General features: G+C 35.9%; 1 protein-coding gene across 12 annotated transcripts in view; it reads left to right on the top strand.

Moving 5' to 3' along the window:
- The window catches only part of TRDN (triadin), a 355,819-nt gene that overhangs the window by 293,966 nt on the left and 40,774 nt on the right, over nucleotides 1-21,079 (top strand). For all 12 annotated transcript variants that reach the window (XM_087865452.1, XM_087865446.1, XM_087865444.1 and 9 more), the window contains 4 exons: nucleotides 14,429-14,455; nucleotides 14,944-14,973; nucleotides 18,756-18,785; nucleotides 20,554-20,601. In XM_087865452.1, coding sequence (XP_087721578.1) covers nucleotides 14,429-14,455; nucleotides 14,944-14,973; nucleotides 18,756-18,785; nucleotides 20,554-20,601 — 135 coding nt within the window. The remainder of the gene's footprint in view (nucleotides 1-14,428; nucleotides 14,456-14,943; nucleotides 14,974-18,755; nucleotides 18,786-20,553; nucleotides 20,602-21,079) is intronic.

Below are 21,079 nucleotides of genomic sequence, written 5' to 3'. Positions count from 1 at the left end.
CCATTCTGTCTATAAACACACACCATGAGTTCCCCAGCCTTGGTCTGTTTACATACGTTTTCCTCTACCATATGGTGTGGTATCCATAATTATTGAAGGGGTTTCTTCTAACTTTGTATCTAAGCTCCGATCTTATCTCTGCTGGGAACTGTTTAGTCTTCTCTAATTTCTGAAACAGGAAATCATTCAAAAGCCACCATAGCCACCACATGTTGACAAAATCATCTTTAGGGAAAGAAAGGCATTGGTTCATATTTTTAAAAATATATTTTTGACATACGTCTTGGTTTGTGATATAGGACATGTAGAGGCAGTTTTTTAAACGTAAAAGACTAACGGTGGAAGGACGGTCTAGAAAGAGGCGCTCTAAGACAATAGATGTGGCGTGATTGACAACAAATCTCTTAAGTGCTGAATCTCTTTTTCTTCACCTTTAAAATAGAGTTACTACCACCAATGCACCTCATGCCAACCTAACAGACTTATTGTGAGACTCGTGTGATATAATATATGTGAAGGTACTTTTGAATCTATGAAAACAGTAAAATACGAGTTTATCATCTATGCCCTTGCTGTTGCAAGTGTGGGCGTCAAAACAACAGCAGCATCGCCTGCTTGCTTGTTAGAAATATATAGTCTTGGGTCTTATCAATAACTGCTGAGTAAGAATTTGGATTTTAACAAAATCACTAGTATGTACATTAAAATTTGAGATGTACTATTACAGATTTCATAGACAGCTATTGCTGCCATTGTCTCCAGGGAAGAAAAACATTAAGCTTCTCTCATACCAAAAAATTGGCTATTTTGGAATGGAGTTATATTTTTGGATGGTTGCTGTCTGACTGGCCGTGAGGTCCTCACACTTACTGGGCACTGGTTGACATTGACCAGCTGCTGTCTCACTTGATGTGTGATTTCTGGGCTTTGGTCATCCAAGAAATGATTGAGGAAACAGCTATTTCTTTCTTCTGACATAGCATAAGCACATAAGATAAACTGGAAAGAGACCAGGAAAGGCTTCCAGAAGGAGACAACAGCTAATCCGAGACTTGACAAATGAGCATGGTATGGTGAAAAGAGGCAAGAAGAGGCAAAAACATCGAGTGATATGATGGGGAAGGAAAGTGATATAGTTGAGTCTCTAATACAGGCAGAAACTGAGAAGGAAATAAACAAGTGGAAGTACACTCAAGATACATTTAGAAAATGGAATCAACAGGGCTCTGTTAAGAGCTGAATAGGGATAGCAAAGGATGGAGAAGAATGTTGGATGATTTCCAGCCTCCTGATTGAAACTGTAGATGGAATGTAATATCATTTACCAATATAGGGAATGTGTTTGGAAAAGTTTTTTCTTTAGAAAGTGTGATATGTGAGTCAATAGTGGAGCAAAACCATTTATCCTTATATCTTTTATTTTCTCCCAACTGTTCAAAGTATATATATGATATCAGAATTGATATCCTTTCTATACCCTTAAAGGGAGGTACCTAGCATGGCATTTCAGCCAAATATAATTATTATGACTGTCTCCAGAATTAAGTTCATCCCTGAGAATTCAGTTTTTCAATTAATAAGTGAGCCTTATAGGCTAAATATTCTTAGGAGACAAGTGCTTAACATTTACTAAATGCTAGGTGATCACTTACTAAATGAATGATTGAATAGTGAATAATCATGGTGTGCTGTCACTGTTATATTAAGTTCCCTATCAAGAAATAAAAAAAACTTCAAAGTGATGGTTCTGATTAACTTCCTCTTTCCATTGGTTCTCTATTAACTTCCTCTCATCTCTCACACCTAATCATTGTGCCAACAAAACATTTGCCAGGAACAGTTTAATTAACATCACTTTAAATCCCTTTAAACATCAAGGAGTAGGACCCCAAGATACCCTCACCGCTTGTTTAAGGCAAAATAAAAGATAATGGAGGGCTTGTGAACAGAGTGGTCAAGGGTAGCTTCTTGAATAACAAAAAAGTTTCCATAGAAATTTATTGTAGTACAGCCTCAAGAAATTTAGCAAAATAATTGGCACCTAGAAAATTTAGCCCAATGCAAAGCCAATAAAGATGGAAAAGTCATTTCTGTATATGAATGTCACTGGCTTCATGTATCTAGGGGCCATATTACCACAGATCAAAATATGGTAAGCCTTAAAGAACTATATAAACTGTATCTCAATATACTGCCAAATATTGCTGCTTTTAAAATGAAAGGACACCATGAAAAATATTTTTACTTCTTACCACCAGACTGCATTTCAGGCAATGGTCCTAACGTAAACCAAAAATTCTTCCAGAAATTTAGTTCCAATTGTGAGAGGCAATTCTTGCTTACCAAGTGGCTTTGAGAAAATTAAAGGTCACTTTTCAAAGCATTATTTGTAATTTCTTTTTCTGATTTATACCACTACATATATGATGCTAATCTTCATATAATTTTACATTAAATCTCTAAAAATATATTTGTAAATGTTGCATAAATGATAATATGGTATTGTCAACCAAATAACCTTATATAATACATTTGATAAAAAAAGATTGCCTCTGTATGTAAACACGTCCACAGGTAAAAGAAGAGAAAGGAATGTTTACTCAAATTCATATACAAGTCAAACAGCAATTCCTTTTAGAGTTTTATAATATATTTTATGTATTAACGTTTAAACTTCTTCCATTTTAATTTTGTTAATTAAAAGATTATAAAACCTCATAAAACATGTAGCTGAGCAATAATGGCTTCTAGTAAAATATAATAAGGTTTCTGAACTGGTTCAAGCATCCCAGAAAAGTCCTTATGATATTTTCTTGCCTCCTCCAAATGGCTTGCTTATTCAATATATATGCTACAAAGTTGGGATATTAATCTTCAAGTCAATTTAAAAGGTAAAGTGCCTGTCTGATAGTTCTTTCTGGTTAAGATTTAAATCTATAGCAGAGCCAGTTTCTGCTCTGTACTAAATAGCTGTGTAAATAGATATATTATATCTGCAACAGACTCACTGGTCTTAGAAACAAGGTTTGTTCTTCTGCCTTTAGACTTATACATGCTTCCAACAGCAGAAAATCTATTAGGAATTGAGCAAACAGATTTATTAAAGAGCAATAAGCCCGAAAGAAATTAATGCTGCAACTTTTCAGGTTGATTATAAATTGTGTCTCCTTTGGAAATGATTTACTATTTAGATTTAAATTAACATTTAACATAATTATATCACTTCACCTGGATGAAATCTTAGAAACCATCTAATTTAACTTCCTCCATTTCTTTTCTTTTTGTAAAAAATGAAAAAACAAGCAAGTTAAATGGCCATGTCAAGTTTCCACAGCAAATGAGTGTTTTAGAGAACCAAACTCAACCCTTAAGACCTCTTACCTATTGCTTATCCCAGCACACTACACATTAATAGTTTCTGATTATACTAAGTCAAGATTTTATTATTTTTCATTAGATGTTACTTTAAAAATTTCCTTAGTATATAATAGATGTAGACATGCTATTTATTCTTTTACGTAATTTTAAACTGTTATGATTTCTATCATTCATGTGTCTAATATTTTAGAATATTTTTGACTCATTTTTTCCTTTAACTTCCTTTTTTATTCATTGAATATGAGCATTTTTTAAGTCAATGCATAATAGAAGTAGAAATGGGAAATATTACATTGATAATTTCATTTGTTTTTAATAAAATTCAAGTTTAGAAAATACAAAAAATATAAAAGCTCTAATAAAAATATAAGAATATAAGAATAAAAATATAAGAAGACAAATTCCTGTAAATAAAATAAGCAAATATATGTATATATATATACCTGTTATATTGCTTCTTACTTTTTGAAACATGTTCTGTGATATGGAGCCAGTTACTATCTCCATGAGAACCAGAATTACAATGATTTGTTTTCCTTTGTGAAAATAAAAAATTCTTGCATTATATGAATTTGATTTCATATCACAACCTTTATAGAATCACAAACATCTGAAGAGAATATTACTGTCATCTATATTGAAAAGTTGACACACCGGAATCATCATAAACATGTTCTGCTTTTTAGCTTTATCCATTTATGTCTCAGTAGATTGAAACCTTTCTCTTTGACTCTAATTAAGCCTTATTTGCTGAAATATGACATATACAATTAGCTGGGACTCAAAATTGCAAAAAAAAAAATAGCCATAGATTTTGTTAAATGAATACTATTAACAAATGTAATCATAGTTATTAAACAGTGACTTTCAAATTTCACCGTGTGTCTGATACACCTGGAGGGCTGGGCTTACCCCCAGAGTTTATGATTCTGGAGGTCAGGGGTGGGGTTCAGCATGTACATTTCTAATAAGTTCCCAGGTTATGCTATTGTTTGAGAACCACTGCCTTATAGAATTCTCCTCCAACAAACAATCTACACTGTCCTTACACTTTCTATTGTCTAAATATGGACCTTAGGGAAGATATAGGCTTAGACCATGTATAAACAGACATACATATGCACTTTATTCATTCAGATATCTGCAGATGTATTTTCCTATGAAGCTTCATCAGATTTTAAACTGGTGCAATATTGTCTCTTAACTGAATGTATGAGATCATGAAACTGAGAATGTAAAAGAGCTAAAGAACATGTGGAAATAACCGTAAGACAGCAGTATAGAAATTTCTAGTGTCCATTCCTTCCTCAAAACATCAATTTGTAAACTATACACAAAAATACTTCCACAAGACCTAAGGATTCCAGGTGAGGAATGTAGCACCCCACCCCCTCTTCCATACCTGGGCAGCTTAGCACAGAAAGAGACACCCTCCCTGTGGAAGAATGAGAGTGAAGGGAGCACCCAGCTTCACTACAGACCCCAGCATTGGCCTGTGCCAGCACCAGGCTGACTCTCAAGGTCCTAGGTGGCTCCCAAGGTACTAGGCTCCCAGCCCACCCTGGCACTGACCAGCTCACACAGCCTCAGGGCAGCAACCATGACACAAGATTCCTAGCAGGTTCCCATGAATCTGCTGCTGGCCCATCCCAGCACCAGCCAACTCCCACAGACCCCAGGATCTAAGCCTGCCCCAGCACCAGGTTGGCACCTGCAACCTCAGGCTCTAAGCAATCTCCCATGGACCAAGACTCCTAGCCTAATCCCAAACCAGGCAAACTCCAATAGCCCCAGCTCCAACTGGGCTCCCGTGAACCCAATCTCCTGCCCTGCCTCAGTACCAAGTCATCCGGTGGCTTTTTAACATCCCAGGTTTTGGACTGGCTCCCAAAGACCTAGGCTCCTGTCTTGCCCCAGGACCAGGCCAGCTCACATGGCCCCAGCCTCTAGGCTGGCTTCTGTGAAACCAGACTCCCAAACTGTCCCAGCACTGGGCCATCTCCTAAGACCCAGATGCCAGGCTCACCCAGTGGTCCCTGGCACATAGTCAGCAACCCCGCCCACAAATCCATGCACCCGCCTATTCCCGATGGACCCATACACAAGGCCTGCCCACCCACATAAAATACGGCGATGGGGAATAAAAAGGTAGAGTTTTTATATGCAACTGCAAGCAAGCTGTTATCACTTTTAAAAAGACTGTTATATTTATAAGATATTTTATGGAAGCTGCATGGTAACCACAAAGCAAAACACTACAGGAAATACCTGAGAAGATAAATAGAAGAGAATCAAAGCATACCACTACAGAAAATCATCAATTCACAAAGAGTGGCAGCAAGCAAGAAAGGAAAGAACACAGGAAGTACAAAAAAGACAGAAAGCAGAGAGATGGCATTTCTAAGTCCTTACCTATCAATAATTACTTTAAATGAAGGTGGATTATATTCGTCATTCAAAAGGCATAGAGGAACTGAATGGGTAAAACAAAAAACAAAAAACCAAAAAACCCAAACAAACATAACCCAGCTTTATGCTGCCTGCCAACATTAGAGGTTCACTTCAACATTAAGGACACAGATAAGTTCAAAGTGTAGGAGTGGAAAAAGATATTTCAAACAAATGGAAACCAAAAGAGACCAAAGGTAGGTATGCTTAGGCAAAATAGACTAAGAAAAGCTATAAGAAAGACAAGAAAGCTATTATATAATGATAAAGGTGTCATTTCTGAAAAGGGAATAAAACTTTTGCAAACATGAATGCATCCAGCATAGGCGGCGCAACTAAATATATTAAACAAATATTAAAAGAACTGAAAGGAAAAATAGACAACAATGCAATACTAGTAGAGGACTTCAATATTCCACTTTCAACAATGAATAGATCATCATGAGAGAAAACCAATAAGAAGACATTGAATGTAGAATCTATCATAACCAAATGCACCTAACAGACATACAGAACACATTCCACTCAACAGCAGCAGATTACACAATCTTCTCAAGTTCATTCTCCATGATAGGTCAGGTTAGGTCAAAAAACAAGTCTTAGCAAATGTAAGAAGATTGAAATCATACCAAGTATCTTTTCCAATCACAATGGTATGAAACTAGAAAGCAACAACAGGAGGAAAACTGGAATATTCACTGATGTGTGGAATTAAACAACACACTCTTCAATGGATCAAAGAAGAAATCAAAAAGGAAATTAAAAAAAAATCTTGAAACAAATGAACTGGAAGTTCATATGAGGGGAAACACAACACTTGTACCAAAATGTGTGGGATGCAGCAAAAGCAGTTCTAGGAGGGACGTTTATAGACATAAACACCTACATTAAGAAAAAAGAAGGGTCACAAGTAAACAACCTAACTTTAACCTCCAACTACAAATAGAGGGATAAACTAAGCCCAAAGTTACTAGAAGGAAGGACGTAATGAAGTTTAGAGCAGAAATAAATGAAATAGAGAATAGGAAAACAATAGAAAAGAAATGAACAAACCCAAGAGTTGGTTCTTTGAAAAGGTAAACAAAATTGACAAATCTTTCCTAAGAAAAAAGGGAGAGGACCCAAATAAATAAAATTATAAATGAAAGAGCAGACATTATTCTGATACCACAGAAATACAAAGAATCTTATAAGACTACTATGAACAATTATATGTCAAAAAATTGAACAACCTAGGAAAAGCAGATAAATACCTACATGCATACAACCACCAAAGCTGAATCATGAAGAAATAGAGAATCTGAACAGAACAATAACGAGGTTGAATCAATAATCAAAAACCTCCCAAGAAAAGCCCAGGATCAGATAGGTTTCACTGATAAATTCTACCAAACATTTAAAGAAGATTTAATGAAAATCCTTCTCAAGTTGTACACCTTAAACTTACGTATGTAGTATATCAATTATATCTCAATAACGCTGGAAAACATTTAGATTTTAGTGGTGAGATTTAACTATCAAGACTTCTTAGCACTATTCCTTCTGTGCTTTGTATCCACTGATTATTACAAGTCATTAAAAAATCAGCCTCCAGGCCCCTGGGTGGCTCAGTTGGTTAAGCAGTCGACTTGATTTTGGCTCAGTTCATGATCTCAGGATTGAGATCAAGCCCCATGTGGGGCTCGGGGCTCAGCAGGGAATCTGCTTGAGATTCTCTCTCTCCCTTGCCCTTTGCCCCTCCACCACCATGCACATATGCATGTGAGCATCCTCACGGTCTCTCTCTCTCAAAAAAAAAAAAAAAATCAGTCTCATATGCACTCTAACTTGGCAAATGTTTATTTTATCCCTGTAGGACAATGGTTCTCACACTTAAGTGGTCATTAAAATCACCCGAGAAAAACTGTTAAAAGACAAATTCCTGGGCCCCACCCCCAAAGTTTCTGATTCAGTACATGTGGGATAAAGCCCAAGAATTTGTATTTCTAACAAGTTCCCAAGTGCTGCTGCTGCTGCTCCAGGAACCCCAGTTTGGGAACCACTCCTCTAGGACCTAAACTGACAAGGATACCTCAGAGGGAAAATGCACAGAAACATAACACACATATACCCTGGATAGTTTATGAAGCTTTATGTGTTTATTTGGGAAAACAAGAAAGTGTTTGAAATGATTTCTAAGATCCCTCCAATTTTAAAATTCTCACATTATATGTTGTAAAATTTATAAGTTCCTACTGGTTTTATATCAGATTCTTACCTTATATTGAAATTTAATGGTCTTATTTAATGATACTGTATTAGATTATTTAAGTAAAAATTTTCCAAGATCTTCAGAAATATTATATGTCTAAAATAATGCTACATTTAAGCATTTTACAAAATTCAAATGTTATGATATTCATCTGAATTGTCTTGACTAAATTAAAGTATAATAAATCCATATGGAGGGAACTAATTTGCTCATTAGATCCAATAATGAGGCAGTTTGTGTGATATTAATCAAATCATGAATTTTTTGAATAAATTCACAAAAGTTCAGTTTCCTACTGCTTGTGAATTTTATTTTTCTTAGTTTTGAAATTAAAATCTGAATGACCTCAAAATGAGTAGGCTTTAGGATACTTTTGATTGGTTTTGTTATATATCTAACATATTGTAGAGATGGTTAGAGAGTTTAAGATAAACATAGTACACAGAAAAAATTACTTCATTAATGAAATAAGATAGTAATTTGATAACTATATGTTTAAGATATGTTAAAGGTATTTTTGGATGTGTGAATTAGATCATTAAATGGGTGCCTGGGTGGCTCAGTCGGTTAAGCGTCTGCCTTTGGCTAAGGTAATGATCCCAAGGGTCCTGGAATTGAGCCCCTCATTGGGCTCCCTGCTTGGCTGGGAGCCTGCTTGTCCCTCTCCCTCTGCCTGCCACTCCCCCAGCTTATGCTCTCTCCCTCTCTCTCTCTCCCCCTCTGTCAAATAAATAAATAAATAAAATCTTTTTTTTTTAAAAAAAGGAAGATTATTAAATGAAATTATTCCATTATTGATCAATGTTAAACAATCAACTAAGAGAGAAATTTGTTATAAGCAGATTATTTAAAAGCCTTTATTGATATTACTCACATTAACAATTTCTTGGGCCAGAATTGTTATTACACTAAGCTATATAGATCTATGCTCAATATAGACCTTTGGCTATTGATGCATACATAAAACCTGACTGTTAATATTTCATTGAGAGCGAAAAATCTGTACAAATAATTCATTGGTATATTAGATAATAATATATTACCACGTCAGAAATAACTTATTTCTGATCAAATGATTAGATATATCAGAAAATATAATATCCAGTGGCATAACACAGGGATGTATATTGCTCTCTTTTCTTTATTTTTGTTTGTTTTTACCTGTATCTTAAAGAACTGATACCCATTGAGCAAGGCATACTTGTTCTTCATTGTAGGAAACATATGTGACTCCTGAAAATGACATAGTTCTAGGGTCATGACCTAGAGTTGGTTATCAGGAGCAATTGGAACTGTTACCTAATCATTGCATGAATAATATAAGATTTATTATCCACATCCCATACAATATTTAATAGGATTACCAGTAAATAGCCTTTACTGCATTCACCTCAATTAGTTAGAAGTAACAAGTTAATCAAATGAGGTGTGACTTAAAGTTAGTAATTCCATTTATTAGGACTTTAGGGACTGAACATTTGGTTATATCCGGTTCCCCCCCCCCCCTTTTTTTTGAGTTTAAGTTATCTTTGCTAGAAAGTAAACTTTGTTCCCTTAAGCTAATTTACCCATTTGGAGTACAATACTGGTCCTTCCCTAAGTCAGCCTCTAACCTGACAGCAGCAATGGTCTCATTGTCTTATAGTGAGGCATGTACCCCAGCAGGCTTCTGATGAGAGGCTTCCAGTACAGCACTCAGTTGCTGGTAGAGAATATGTGCATAGTAGGTATTCATTTAATTTAGTCAACATACATTTATTGATAAATTCCAATATGTCAGGAACCATGCTAAGCTTTAGAAGCACTACAATTCTTGCTTATATGAAAGTTACAGGATATTGGAGGAGATAAGTAAACATGCATCAATACAGTATTATTAATTATAAAAATATATATAAAGAGAGGTAATACTATTGGAATATGAAAGGTGTACCCAACTCAGTCTGAGGGATTAAGGGAAAGCTATCTATAATAGCTTATTTTTTGGATAATATCTGAATAATACATGAGTTTCAGCCGGATTAAAAAGAGGATAAATGTTCTAGACAGGGAGATCAACATATAAGACATATAAGCCCAGAGAGAAAAGACACCTTAAGTTAGTGTTTAGAAATACAATACTTCAGTATGGCTTGAATATAGAGTACAAAATGGTGAAGAGAAAGGAGAGGGTAATGAGATGCAGCGATTTGACTCATTAATAACCTCACAGACCAGGCAGAGGCAGTTGGAGTTCACAAAGATGGTCCATGCTTTACGGTGAGATGTGATATGTGAAATGATTGCACATGCATTCTGGAAAATCTCTCTGGCTACAAAGTTGAAAGAAGAGTGAGGGGAGAGGGGCGCCTGGGTGGCGAAGTCGTTAAGCTTCTGTCTTCGGCTCAGGGTGTGATCCCAGCATTCTGCGATCGAGCCACATCAGGCTTCTCTGCTAGGAGCCTGCTTCTTCCTCTCCCACTCCTCCTGCTTGTGTTCCCTCTCTCGCTGGCTGTCTCTCTGTCAAATCAATAAATAAAATCTTAAAAAAAAAAGAAGAGTGAGGGAAGAAAGCCTATGTTTTCATGACCAGGTTGGATGTTCATGGTAATTATGGGGAGAAGCAGTGGTGGGCTGGACTAAAGTACTGGCATAGTGTATTTGTTTCCTAGGGCTATGGTAACAAGTACCACAAACTGGGTGGCTTGAAATAATAGAAATTTATTCTCTCATCATTCTAGAGACAGAAGTCCAAAAACCAAATATAGGCAGGGCCATGCTCTCTATGAAGGTTTGAAGGAGAATCTGTTCCATACCTTTCCCTTAACTTCTGGAATTGCCAGCAGACCTTGGTATTCTTTGGCTTGTGGAAACATCATTCAAATCTCCACCTCTGTCATCACATGGTATTCTCCCTGTATGTCTTCACATTATCGTCCCTCTCTCTATGCATGTCCATTTCTGTGTCTCTTCTCCTTCTCTTATAAGGACTCCAGTCATATTAGATTAGGATGCACCCTACCTAATGACCTCATCTTAATTTTATCTGCAAAAACCCTATTTTCAAATAACGTTATATTCACAAGGTACTGAGCCTTAGGACTTCAAAATAACTTTTGGGGAAACACAATGAAATCCATAAGGCAGAATGTAAAGAGAAGAGCAGAATAATTAGAGAGATAATGTAGGCTGCAACTGAAATTGACTTGGAAATAAATACATATGGGAGAGGGCATGTAAAAACCAACCCCGAGGGCGCCTGGGTGGCTCAATCGGTTAAGTGTCTGCCTTCTGCTCATGTCATGATCTCAAGGCCCAGGATCCAGTCGGGTGCAGCTCCCTGCTCAACGGGGAGTTTATGTCCCCCTCTGCCCCTCCCGCTGCTCGTGATCTCTCTCTCTCTCTCAAATAAATAAATAAAATATTTTTAAAAAACAACCCTGAAACCCAGATTTCATAATTAAACAGCTCCGTGGAAATAAATAGTTGTCCAGTATTTGTCACAACCTGATTGTAAGAATGAGTAGAACTTTCAAATCAAGATTTTCTTAATTTAGCTTGGCTTCAAGGGCGTAATTGAACAACCTTATATTTGCACACAATTTGTGTGTGTTTGTGTTTTTAATGTGTATTCATGCATGTTTCTTAGGCTTATGTCAATAGATTTATTAGATTCTCAGAAGGAAACATGAGCGTTCAGTACTCCAAATGTCACTGCCGAGAGTCTCTGTAACTTTGCTTTTATCCTTACATTTAGGCAGAGTTCATAGCTATATACCTGAGCCACAATGACTGAGCCCAAAATAACATTTCTCTCATTGGACTGGGCTTGGTATAGTGTACTTGGTCCATGGTGAGAGCAGAGGGTGGAATTCTGTAAAAACTGTTACGTATTTATGGTAGGGATTTTTCTTAAGATGTTATTTATTACATTATACTACGTTATACTACTTTATTCCCCTGAGAACACATAAAACAAATTTACTTCAGGTAACAGTACCAGGAATTGCGATGCTAGGAATTCTCTTTAAAAACTTATTCATATTTTAAAACATTGTAAATTTTATGTTTGATTGCACTTTTTATCCTTGCCTGAGACTAGAAAGCTGAGAGGTGGATTATCATGCCAGTCCAAGGAACTATGTAATAATTTTAACATGCATTTTGTGTTCTAATGTAATTCCTGAATTCATACATTTTCCTAACTTCATTTTTCTTGACTGATTTCTCCATTTATTTACCTTCTCTTGTTCTCATTAATTATTTCATTTATTTACTTAATGAACAAACTATGATTGAGTGCATACTATGTAATCATGTATTAGGTATTATACCAGGTCCCTGGATTCAGTGATGGATAAACATTATCTGTTTTCAGATATCTCAGTCTACAAGGGAAGGTAGTCGTTCAAGTTAATATTTACAATAGATTGTGATTAACAATGATCAAAAGATCTAAAAAATAAGTGGTGAATAAAGGGGGCATGCAGCCCAACCACCTTAGATAAAAGGCTTTCTGAAGAAGAGTTGGTTGAGCTGAGCCCTAAATAGAACGTAACCAAATAAAAAGTGAAGGGAACAAAGCTCCCATAAAAAAAAAAAATTAAAAATCAAAATCTCTACATCATTACAAAATATTGCATGTTTGGGAAGTAGAAGATTCAATGTTGTTAAGATGTCAGTTGCTACCCACTTGATCTATAGATTCAGTGCAATTTCCATCAAAATCCCAGCAAGTTATTTCATGAATGTTGACAAACTGATTCTAAAATTTATGTGGAATAGAAAAAAAAAAAAAAAACCCAAAAACTCACAGCAGCCAACACAATACTGAAGTTCAAGATCAAACTTGAAAGACTGACACTACCCAACTTCAATGTTTACTGTGAAGAACTACAGTATCGTTTCCATTGTTTCTTTCCCTGGCCTCAAGTAGTTTCCTTGTAAGCCTATGCTGGTTAGTGCTCATCTGAAGATTCAAGGGGGCCTTCCACAAATCCCCAGAACTTTCTTTATCTCTTTTTCTCTCTCTTTTCTTCTTTTCCCTGCAGCTCTCTACTTTGCATGACTCTGACCTGTGATCTCTAGCTGTCTTGGCCTTTCCAGACTCCCAGCTCCATCTCATCAATTCAGCTCCATTCCTGCACTAAGGCCTTCTTACTCTCTTAAGGCATAAGCTGGGACAATCATAGGACACACCTCATTTGTATCCCATCACTTAAAAATCGCTGTCCTTTGATGTCTATATTCAATATGTTTAAAGCCAGTGTTTTACATATTTTGTCTGCTTTCTATAGTTTTAAGTGTGAGAACTAATCAGAAGTCAAGTGAACAGGAATTTAAAAAGAAAAAAGTGATTGATACAATTAGTTATATCTATTGGTATTGGCAAGTGGGGTGGAGGGGGGAATTGGTGACCAGAGAGACCTGATAAATAAAATGGTGGAAATAGAAGCCAGATTTTAGTGAATTAATGATTAAATGGGAGTCCAGAAGTAGAAAAAGCAAGTAAAGATGACATTCCCAAGAAGCCGAGCTGAACAATGATGGAAAGGTACTGGATGATATTTACGAGGGAATATAGAATCAAAGGAAGATGCTTTTGCTTACTGTTGAAATCCTTGTTGAGATAAAAAATAAAGAAAATTAAAACTGACTGTGGAGAAGGCAGAGGTTGACAAACAATAGCCTAAAGACTGACCACAAGTCTTTTCTATAAATAAAGTTTTATTGGACCACAGCCATGCCTATTCATTTACATATTGTTGATGGTTGTTTCTGTCTTACAACAGCAGAGTTGAATAGTTGTGAAAGAGATCATATGGCCTAAAGTCAAAATTATACACTAACTGACCTTCATTAAAAAATTGCCCATCCTTACTAGGGATCCAACAAGCAATAAAAGCATATATTTCTAGTCATCTGGAGTTTCAAATTCAGTAGCAATCATTTTTAATATATTATCCTGGGACAGATAACATTAATAATATTAATGGAAAAGAAAACAATGTGTCTTATATTTTTTATTTTCAATAATAAAGGGTTAGAAGTAATTTCTCAAAATAAGATTATGTGTTCTATCTTAATGTTAGACTTAAAAGTTAACATTGCACACAAGAGTTTGTGAGCAAATTATTTTTAATGGTGCAATAAAATTGAAACAAGAGCTTTATTATTTAAAAATGATTTTTTTTCAATTAGTGATTTTGTGTGGACATTAAATTACATATCCTGTAGAATTTAAATAAAGAACAATAGTCGGAGTTTATTGTTTTATTTTGAGTTTCGAATATGTAACATTCTATTATATTCAATGTCAATTCAATAACAATTTACTGACCCAGTCTTTAATCATTTTTAAACTTTTTCTAGGCAAAGAAGTCAAGCCTAAGCCTCCACGTATGTTATGTGCATGCCAAAAAATAAATAAATAAAACAAATCTTAAACACATGCTTTTACTCATCCTCTGATATCATAGTTGAGTATTTTGCTTAAAGTCAAAGGCTTAACTATTTTGTGTAGACAATGTGCTTAAAATCCTCATATTTCTAAAATCCTTTGTAATTCTAATATCCTTAGTGTTTCTGAGAATATGCTATGCTAAAATTTTCCTTCAACCTTTGTTCACTGAAGGTACAAAACAATACCTTTCATTAACTTCTCATAAAAATCTTAATTCACATTTTCATTTTATCTCAAAATAATTCTTACTACGATTGATAATGAGGAATCTTTGTCTGTTTGTATCAGTTTGCTGCATTTATAAAAAGGAGAAAATAATATGGCAGATTAAAAAATAATGAATAACATGTAAAAGAAATATGGATGAGTACAGAAAAAATATCTTTACATAATCATCATTATTAATGTTCACCTGTATTTTTAGAGACACAAGTAAAAAAAGAAGAGAAACCAGGTATGTATATTTCATATAGAGATTCATATTTGCATTTCATATTTATAACGAGTAGCATATTACCTCTTTGCCAGTGTTATGTCATAGTGTAAATATTATACAAAAATGTTATCCTTTACCAACTATTTTAAAATAAGACGAACATAATACACATTTATCTATGCCACCTATTCCTAGAAAAAATTCTACTTACAAAAGAGAAACTGCTGAGAGAAGTTGATCTGATTCAGAAGAAGCAATTGACTAATTGAGTTGAGTCCCACAAAACCCCTATTTTTGCTGATTACTATAGGACACAGACATCCTGTCAGAAAAACATCCTCTCATTCTTCTGTTTTTTTGGGGCGTGCCGGAGTGAGATGAATATTTCTGAGGGCTGCAGTATGTAGCAGAAACTTTTTAAAAAAGAACAGAAATCTGATTCTCGAAACAGTTAAAATTTTGGTTGATGTTTCCCAACTATTAGTGTTACAGGGGTGCTGTAATAAAATAAAATACCACAAACTGGGTATTTTAGTACAGCAGAAATTTATTCTCTCACAGTTCTGGAAGGTAGAAGTCTGAAACCAAGGTGTCAGCAGGGCCATGATTCCCTTGAACCTGGAGAGAAGAACCCTTCCCTGCCTCCTCTGGCCTGTGGTGTTTGCGAGCAATCCTTGGTGTTCCTTAGCCTGAAATTGCGTTGTTCCAATCTCAGCCTCTATCATTCCACAGACATCTTCTTCCTTTGTGTCTTTATCTCTGCCTTTTCTCCTCTTCTTGTAAGAACACCAGTCATATTAGATTTAGGACCCAGCCTACTCCCATATAACTACATCGTAACTAATTACACCTTAAAGACCCTATTTCCAAATCAGGTCATGTTTTGAAGTGCTGGGGTTGGGACTTCAGCCTATCTTTTGGGAGGACACAATTCAACCCGCAAAGGCCTATCCTCTGGTCCCCCCAAAATGCATGCCCTTTACATGTAACAAAACACATACACCTCATTCCAACATCCCTAAAAGTCACAAACCATTTTAGCAACAACTAAGTCCAAAAGTTCATCAATTCAAATTCTCAAACTCATTATCTTAAACATTTATGGGTGAAACCCAGGGTATGATTCTTCTTGAAGAAAATTTCTCTCCATCTGCAAAATCAGAAAACAAACTATCTGCTTCCAAAATAAAACAGTAGGAAAGGCTAGGATAAACATTCCCATTTCAAAAGAGGGAAAGAAAAAAAAAAAGGAGAAGGGGTATTGGTCCTGAGTAAATGCAAAACATAGCAGGGAAAATTCTATTAGCTGTCAGGAGCTGAGACTATCTTCTTTGGCTGAATACACTGTCCTCTGGGCCTGGTAGGTTGGTAGCTGCTGGGTGGCAACCCTGCCCTCTTCACCCAAGGAATTCCCATCGACCCAGGCTTTTGAGTCTGTGACTCTGCTGTTATAGTTGTTATTCTTTCATTTCATTCTCTCTCTATTTCTGTCAGACAGCATTGTTTTTACTTGAATGGAATTCTCAAAAACATGACCAGTTCCACATTCGATTCATGATGATCCAAGCCGTTAGACAAGAGGGTCCTCCACAGATCCTTCCCCGTAACTACATCTCTATTCCTGCCCTCTGCTGAGGTGGTAGATCGGATCTGCAAGTTTGTCCAGCCACTCTCTTGGCCCCGTCTTCAGGGCGCACTGTCTCGATAGGTGGAGAATTTTCCAAATCATCAAGGGCTGATTCCTTTTGCTTAGCAGTTCACTCCTCAATTTATCCTCCCTTTCACATTTTATTATAAGCAGCAAGGAGAAATCAGGCTGCACTTTCCACACTTTACTTGGAAATTTCTTCGGCTAGATATCCATGTTCTTCACTTACAAATTCTACCTTCTGTTATTGAAACCCAAGTTCGGCTGCTCACAGCTTGAAAGCCAATACTGCAGAGACAAATGTCGATGGCAAAGGAAAGGTTGCTTTGTTCAAAAGGCTGGCAACCTGGAGAGATGGTAGACTGAGGCCCAAAGACCATCTCCCAATTTCCTAGTTAAGAAGCAGGGGGTTTTAAAGGGGAAAGTCAGGGTAGTAGATTACATACTTATTGATGGAAAGGGTGGGGAAGTTATGATTATTCATGAGGGAAGCTGGAGTATGTGCTCTGAGCAAACATATATCTAACATCCATCTCATGTTCACTTTGTGATGGAGACTTAACACCAGATCAAGGCAAAGTTCAGCCTCTGATATGAGGAGGTTCTCTTAGGATGAGGAGAAGAGGCTGTGGGCAAGCTCTGAGGGCTGGTATAACCCGGATGGGGGCTTAAGCTTGTTATTTCAGGAAGAAATTGAGAGCCTCGTTTATTCATAGGTTGGAACCATATCAGTGGACCTTGAGTCCAGGCCTCCATGGAGACAGCTAGAGGATTTGTTAGTGGAGTCTGAAAAAACGTAATAGCTAACCAGAAGGAAACCATTCTATGAAAAACAAGTTTTAAAGCTTCTGCTAGTTTCAACTTCATTGATCTCATGGCGCATGGTTTCACTGCCACCCAACTGAGGAACTCAATTCAGCCAAGTTCTCTGCCACTTTATAACAAAGATCACTCCTGCAGAACCCAATAACATGTTGCCCATTTCCTTCTGAGACCTCACCAGAAGCACTTTTACCATCCCTGTTTCCAGCAACATTTTGTTGATGTCTGTATTTGATGAAGGTATACATATTTTCTAAATTGCCAGAAGCTTTCTTTATAGCTCTCCTTAATTCTTTCTTAAGTCCTTAGCAGAATAGACTTCATCAATATTTCTGCCAATATCCTTTTCAAGGCAATGTAGGGTTTGTTTTTTCTTTATCAAGTGTCTCAAATATATTCCAGCCTCTACTCATCAGCCAATTCCAAAGCCACTTTCGCATTCATATATATTTGTTACAGCAGCCCCCCATCTCCTGGATATTAGTTTCCCTCGGTACCTGGAATAAAGGGCCACAAACTGGGTGGCTTAAAACAAGAAAAGTTTACTCTCTCACAGTTCTAGAGGCTCAAAGTCCAAAGTCATGTTGTCAGCAGAGCCATGCCCTCTTTGAAATATGTGGAGATTCTTTCCCAGTTTTTCTTGCTTCTGGTGTTTGTGAGCAATCCTTGCTGTTTGCTGGCTTGTATATCCATCACTCCAAGCTCTGTCTCCATTCTCACATAGCCTTATTTCCCTGTGTGTCTCTGTTTCCGTGTCTCTTTTCCTGTCCTTATAAGGACACCAGTCAGATTGGATTAATTAAGGACCCACCCTGCTCCAGTATGACCTCATCCTACCTTAGTTAATTGCGTCTGCAACAATGCTATTTCCAAATAAGATCACATTCTGAGGTATGACGAGTTAGGACTTCAACGTATCTTTTTGTGGGATATGATTCAAGCCATAACAGTGTTTGTCTAAATTTCTAAATCATATGAGTACTCAATTAAATATGTTTTAAAGATACTCTTCTTATTCCTGCCATCAAATCACTTATATTGACACTGAAACTATACTCCACAATAATCATCTCGAGAAAACATAGAAAATTTGACTTGAAATCAATTAGCAGTAGCAACAGCTTAATGGCAGATAAGTACATTGCATGATATTAACCACTGCGTGTTTAATAGACCAGCACTAACAAACCAGCAGGAAACCGAAATAATTTTTAGTAAAATTCTGCCTTTTTAATTATGGTAAACAAAATAAAATAATTTCCAGAAACAAATTTGTGCTTTAGTTTATTTTTTCAGATTATTAAATTTCTGCCTTTTGTTTTCCCTTTAGGGTCACAAGTTAAAAAGGAAGCAAAACCAGGTAAAAATATTTTTATTCTTAAGTAGATACAGAACTGATATTGCCTTCATTTTAGAACTGAAAGAGATTTACCACCCACCATTGGAGACTTACAGAGTCTCCCAGAGCCTCATTATTTTTCCTTTTCTGTTGCTCTATATGCTTTTTAGGACTGGATTAGTTGAGAATGGGGATATTCTGTAAGTGAGAACATCTAGAATATGTTTTTAAATGGACCGCAGCAGACACTCTAGGTTTCAGGAGACATCTCTTGGAGTCCTTCAAACCCTACCTAGTGTGATCATATTTAATTTGTAGGCTTATTTCCAATGACATAGTAGAGTTATAAAATCACAGAATCATAGACTACTGGGATTTGAAGAAAAAAAGACAAGAACTTATTAAACACATTATTATGAGCTTAGAAATAGCATACAGTTTTTATTTCCAACATATCATTATGAAAGACATGCAACAGGACAATTACTATCCTTATTTAATGTCTGTGGAAACAGTTCAATAGACTAACTTCAGAAAATAAGTTATTTTTCCAAGATTTTCAAGCTAATAAATGTTGGAGCTAGGATTCTGCCCATGTCTGATTTACTCAAAACTCCCACTCAGAGATTGTTCCAGACTAACGATCATTTTATTGAGAGGTAACATTGACCTAAAATCAGGGTGACCTTTCCAAGTTTACATTGCTATTTAGTGTTTAAGTTCTAGCTCTGGTACCACCTAGCTACTGACCTGGGGCAAGTTAAAAAAAACCCTCAGGCTCTATGGAAACAATTTCTTCACTACAGAAATTACACAGCAGTATTCCTCAATATTAACAAATTCAAGAATCCAAGTTTAGATGCTCCTTTAATTCTCACCGAAGCTTACCTAGCAACTGATCATGTTTGATTCTAGTTGCTCTTATAAATAACATATTTTTAATGTATCAAGGCTTGTAAATGCCTAAGTATTGTCTTATTTTATTTTTATTTTTATTTATTTTTTCAAGTTTTTTTGTTTATTTAAGTAATGTCTACAGCCAACATGAGGCTCGAACTCATGACCCGGAGAGCAAGACTCATACATTCTTTGGAATGAGCCAACCAGGCACTCCCTAAGTACTGTCTTATGATTTATTTTCCTGACTGTACTTTTTTTTTTTTTTTTTTTTTGCTGCAGATGAATGTTACCAGATGGAAACATTTTGCATTTTCTTTATTTTTTTTTTTAAACCAGAAGCCCAAAACCATTTAAAACTTCTAGTTAGGCCTAATGCCATTTAAAACTTTTAGTTATTATTATAAAATACCACAATTTTACAGGTAGTTGAATTGAGTCTAGTTTTTTTCATACATAAATGTTTCCTTTTGAACTTCATCTGAAAAAACTCAAATACATAGTATATATATTAATTTCATCTTGTCAAAATATCTTGCCAAAATAAATTTTGACAAAAAAATTTTAAATGTTTTCAGTAATGTAGATTTGCTATCTATACTTTGGCATTTATGCTTTATTACAGCCTATGCTTTGGAATTATAAGTACCTAAACGTATATAAGAATTCTTGGTATATTGTTTCATGCAATTGAAACCTTTAAGTTTTTCATACAAATTAAAAAGACATGAAAATTTAGAAACAGTTTTTCTCCATGGACCATTTGTTGAAATCTGTCTGTTATTTTCTGCTTAATAAATCACTAGCCTATGAAACAGAAAAAAAAAAATCGCCATATGTTAATTTATAAAACTTCTAAACATCTGAAAAGATTTTTTTTTATTATTTTCAGAACAAGACATAGCGAAACCAGAAAAGACTGTTTCTCATGGGAAACCAGGTATTTTGCACATGGTATCTGCAGTAACAAATTGTCTCTCCTTGTTCCGGTTTCAGCAGGACGAAGAGCTTAATGTGAAATCTTAAGTTTTCAGGGATGATTCATGTCTTAAGTCATCCAACTTCTGGAATATCTCCAATTTTAGTCATCTTCACAATGTGTTTTGAACTGAGGACTTGACCTGTCAAGTGTAACTAGACACCTAGTCTATCCCTTCCCATCAGAGATTTAGCTTAGTACGAAAATCATCTCTGCCAGTACTCAGGTGAATGGGCTCTATACTTTGTTTTGTTCTGTCCTGTTTGGGGCAAGACATCCTCAGGAAACTTATAATTCAGAATGGCTCATTCAAACATAATCATGTTGGATTCCAAAAATCCCAAGAAAAGGAAATCAACATTTCTCCCTGTTTCCTTTCCTCCTTCCTTCTTCTATCTCTGCCTCATTTTCTTTGGTTTTCATTCCTGGTCATAATTAC

The sequence above is a fragment of the Ursus americanus genome, chromosome 11 (genome assembly GCF_024610735.1).
Source record: "Ursus americanus isolate L20-20 chromosome 11, mUrsAme1.1.p, whole genome shotgun sequence".
NCBI lineage: Eukaryota > Metazoa > Chordata > Mammalia > Carnivora > Ursidae > Ursus > Ursus americanus.
The sequence above is the reverse complement of the archived record's forward strand: the minus strand, read 5'-3'. Positions and strand labels throughout refer to the sequence as shown.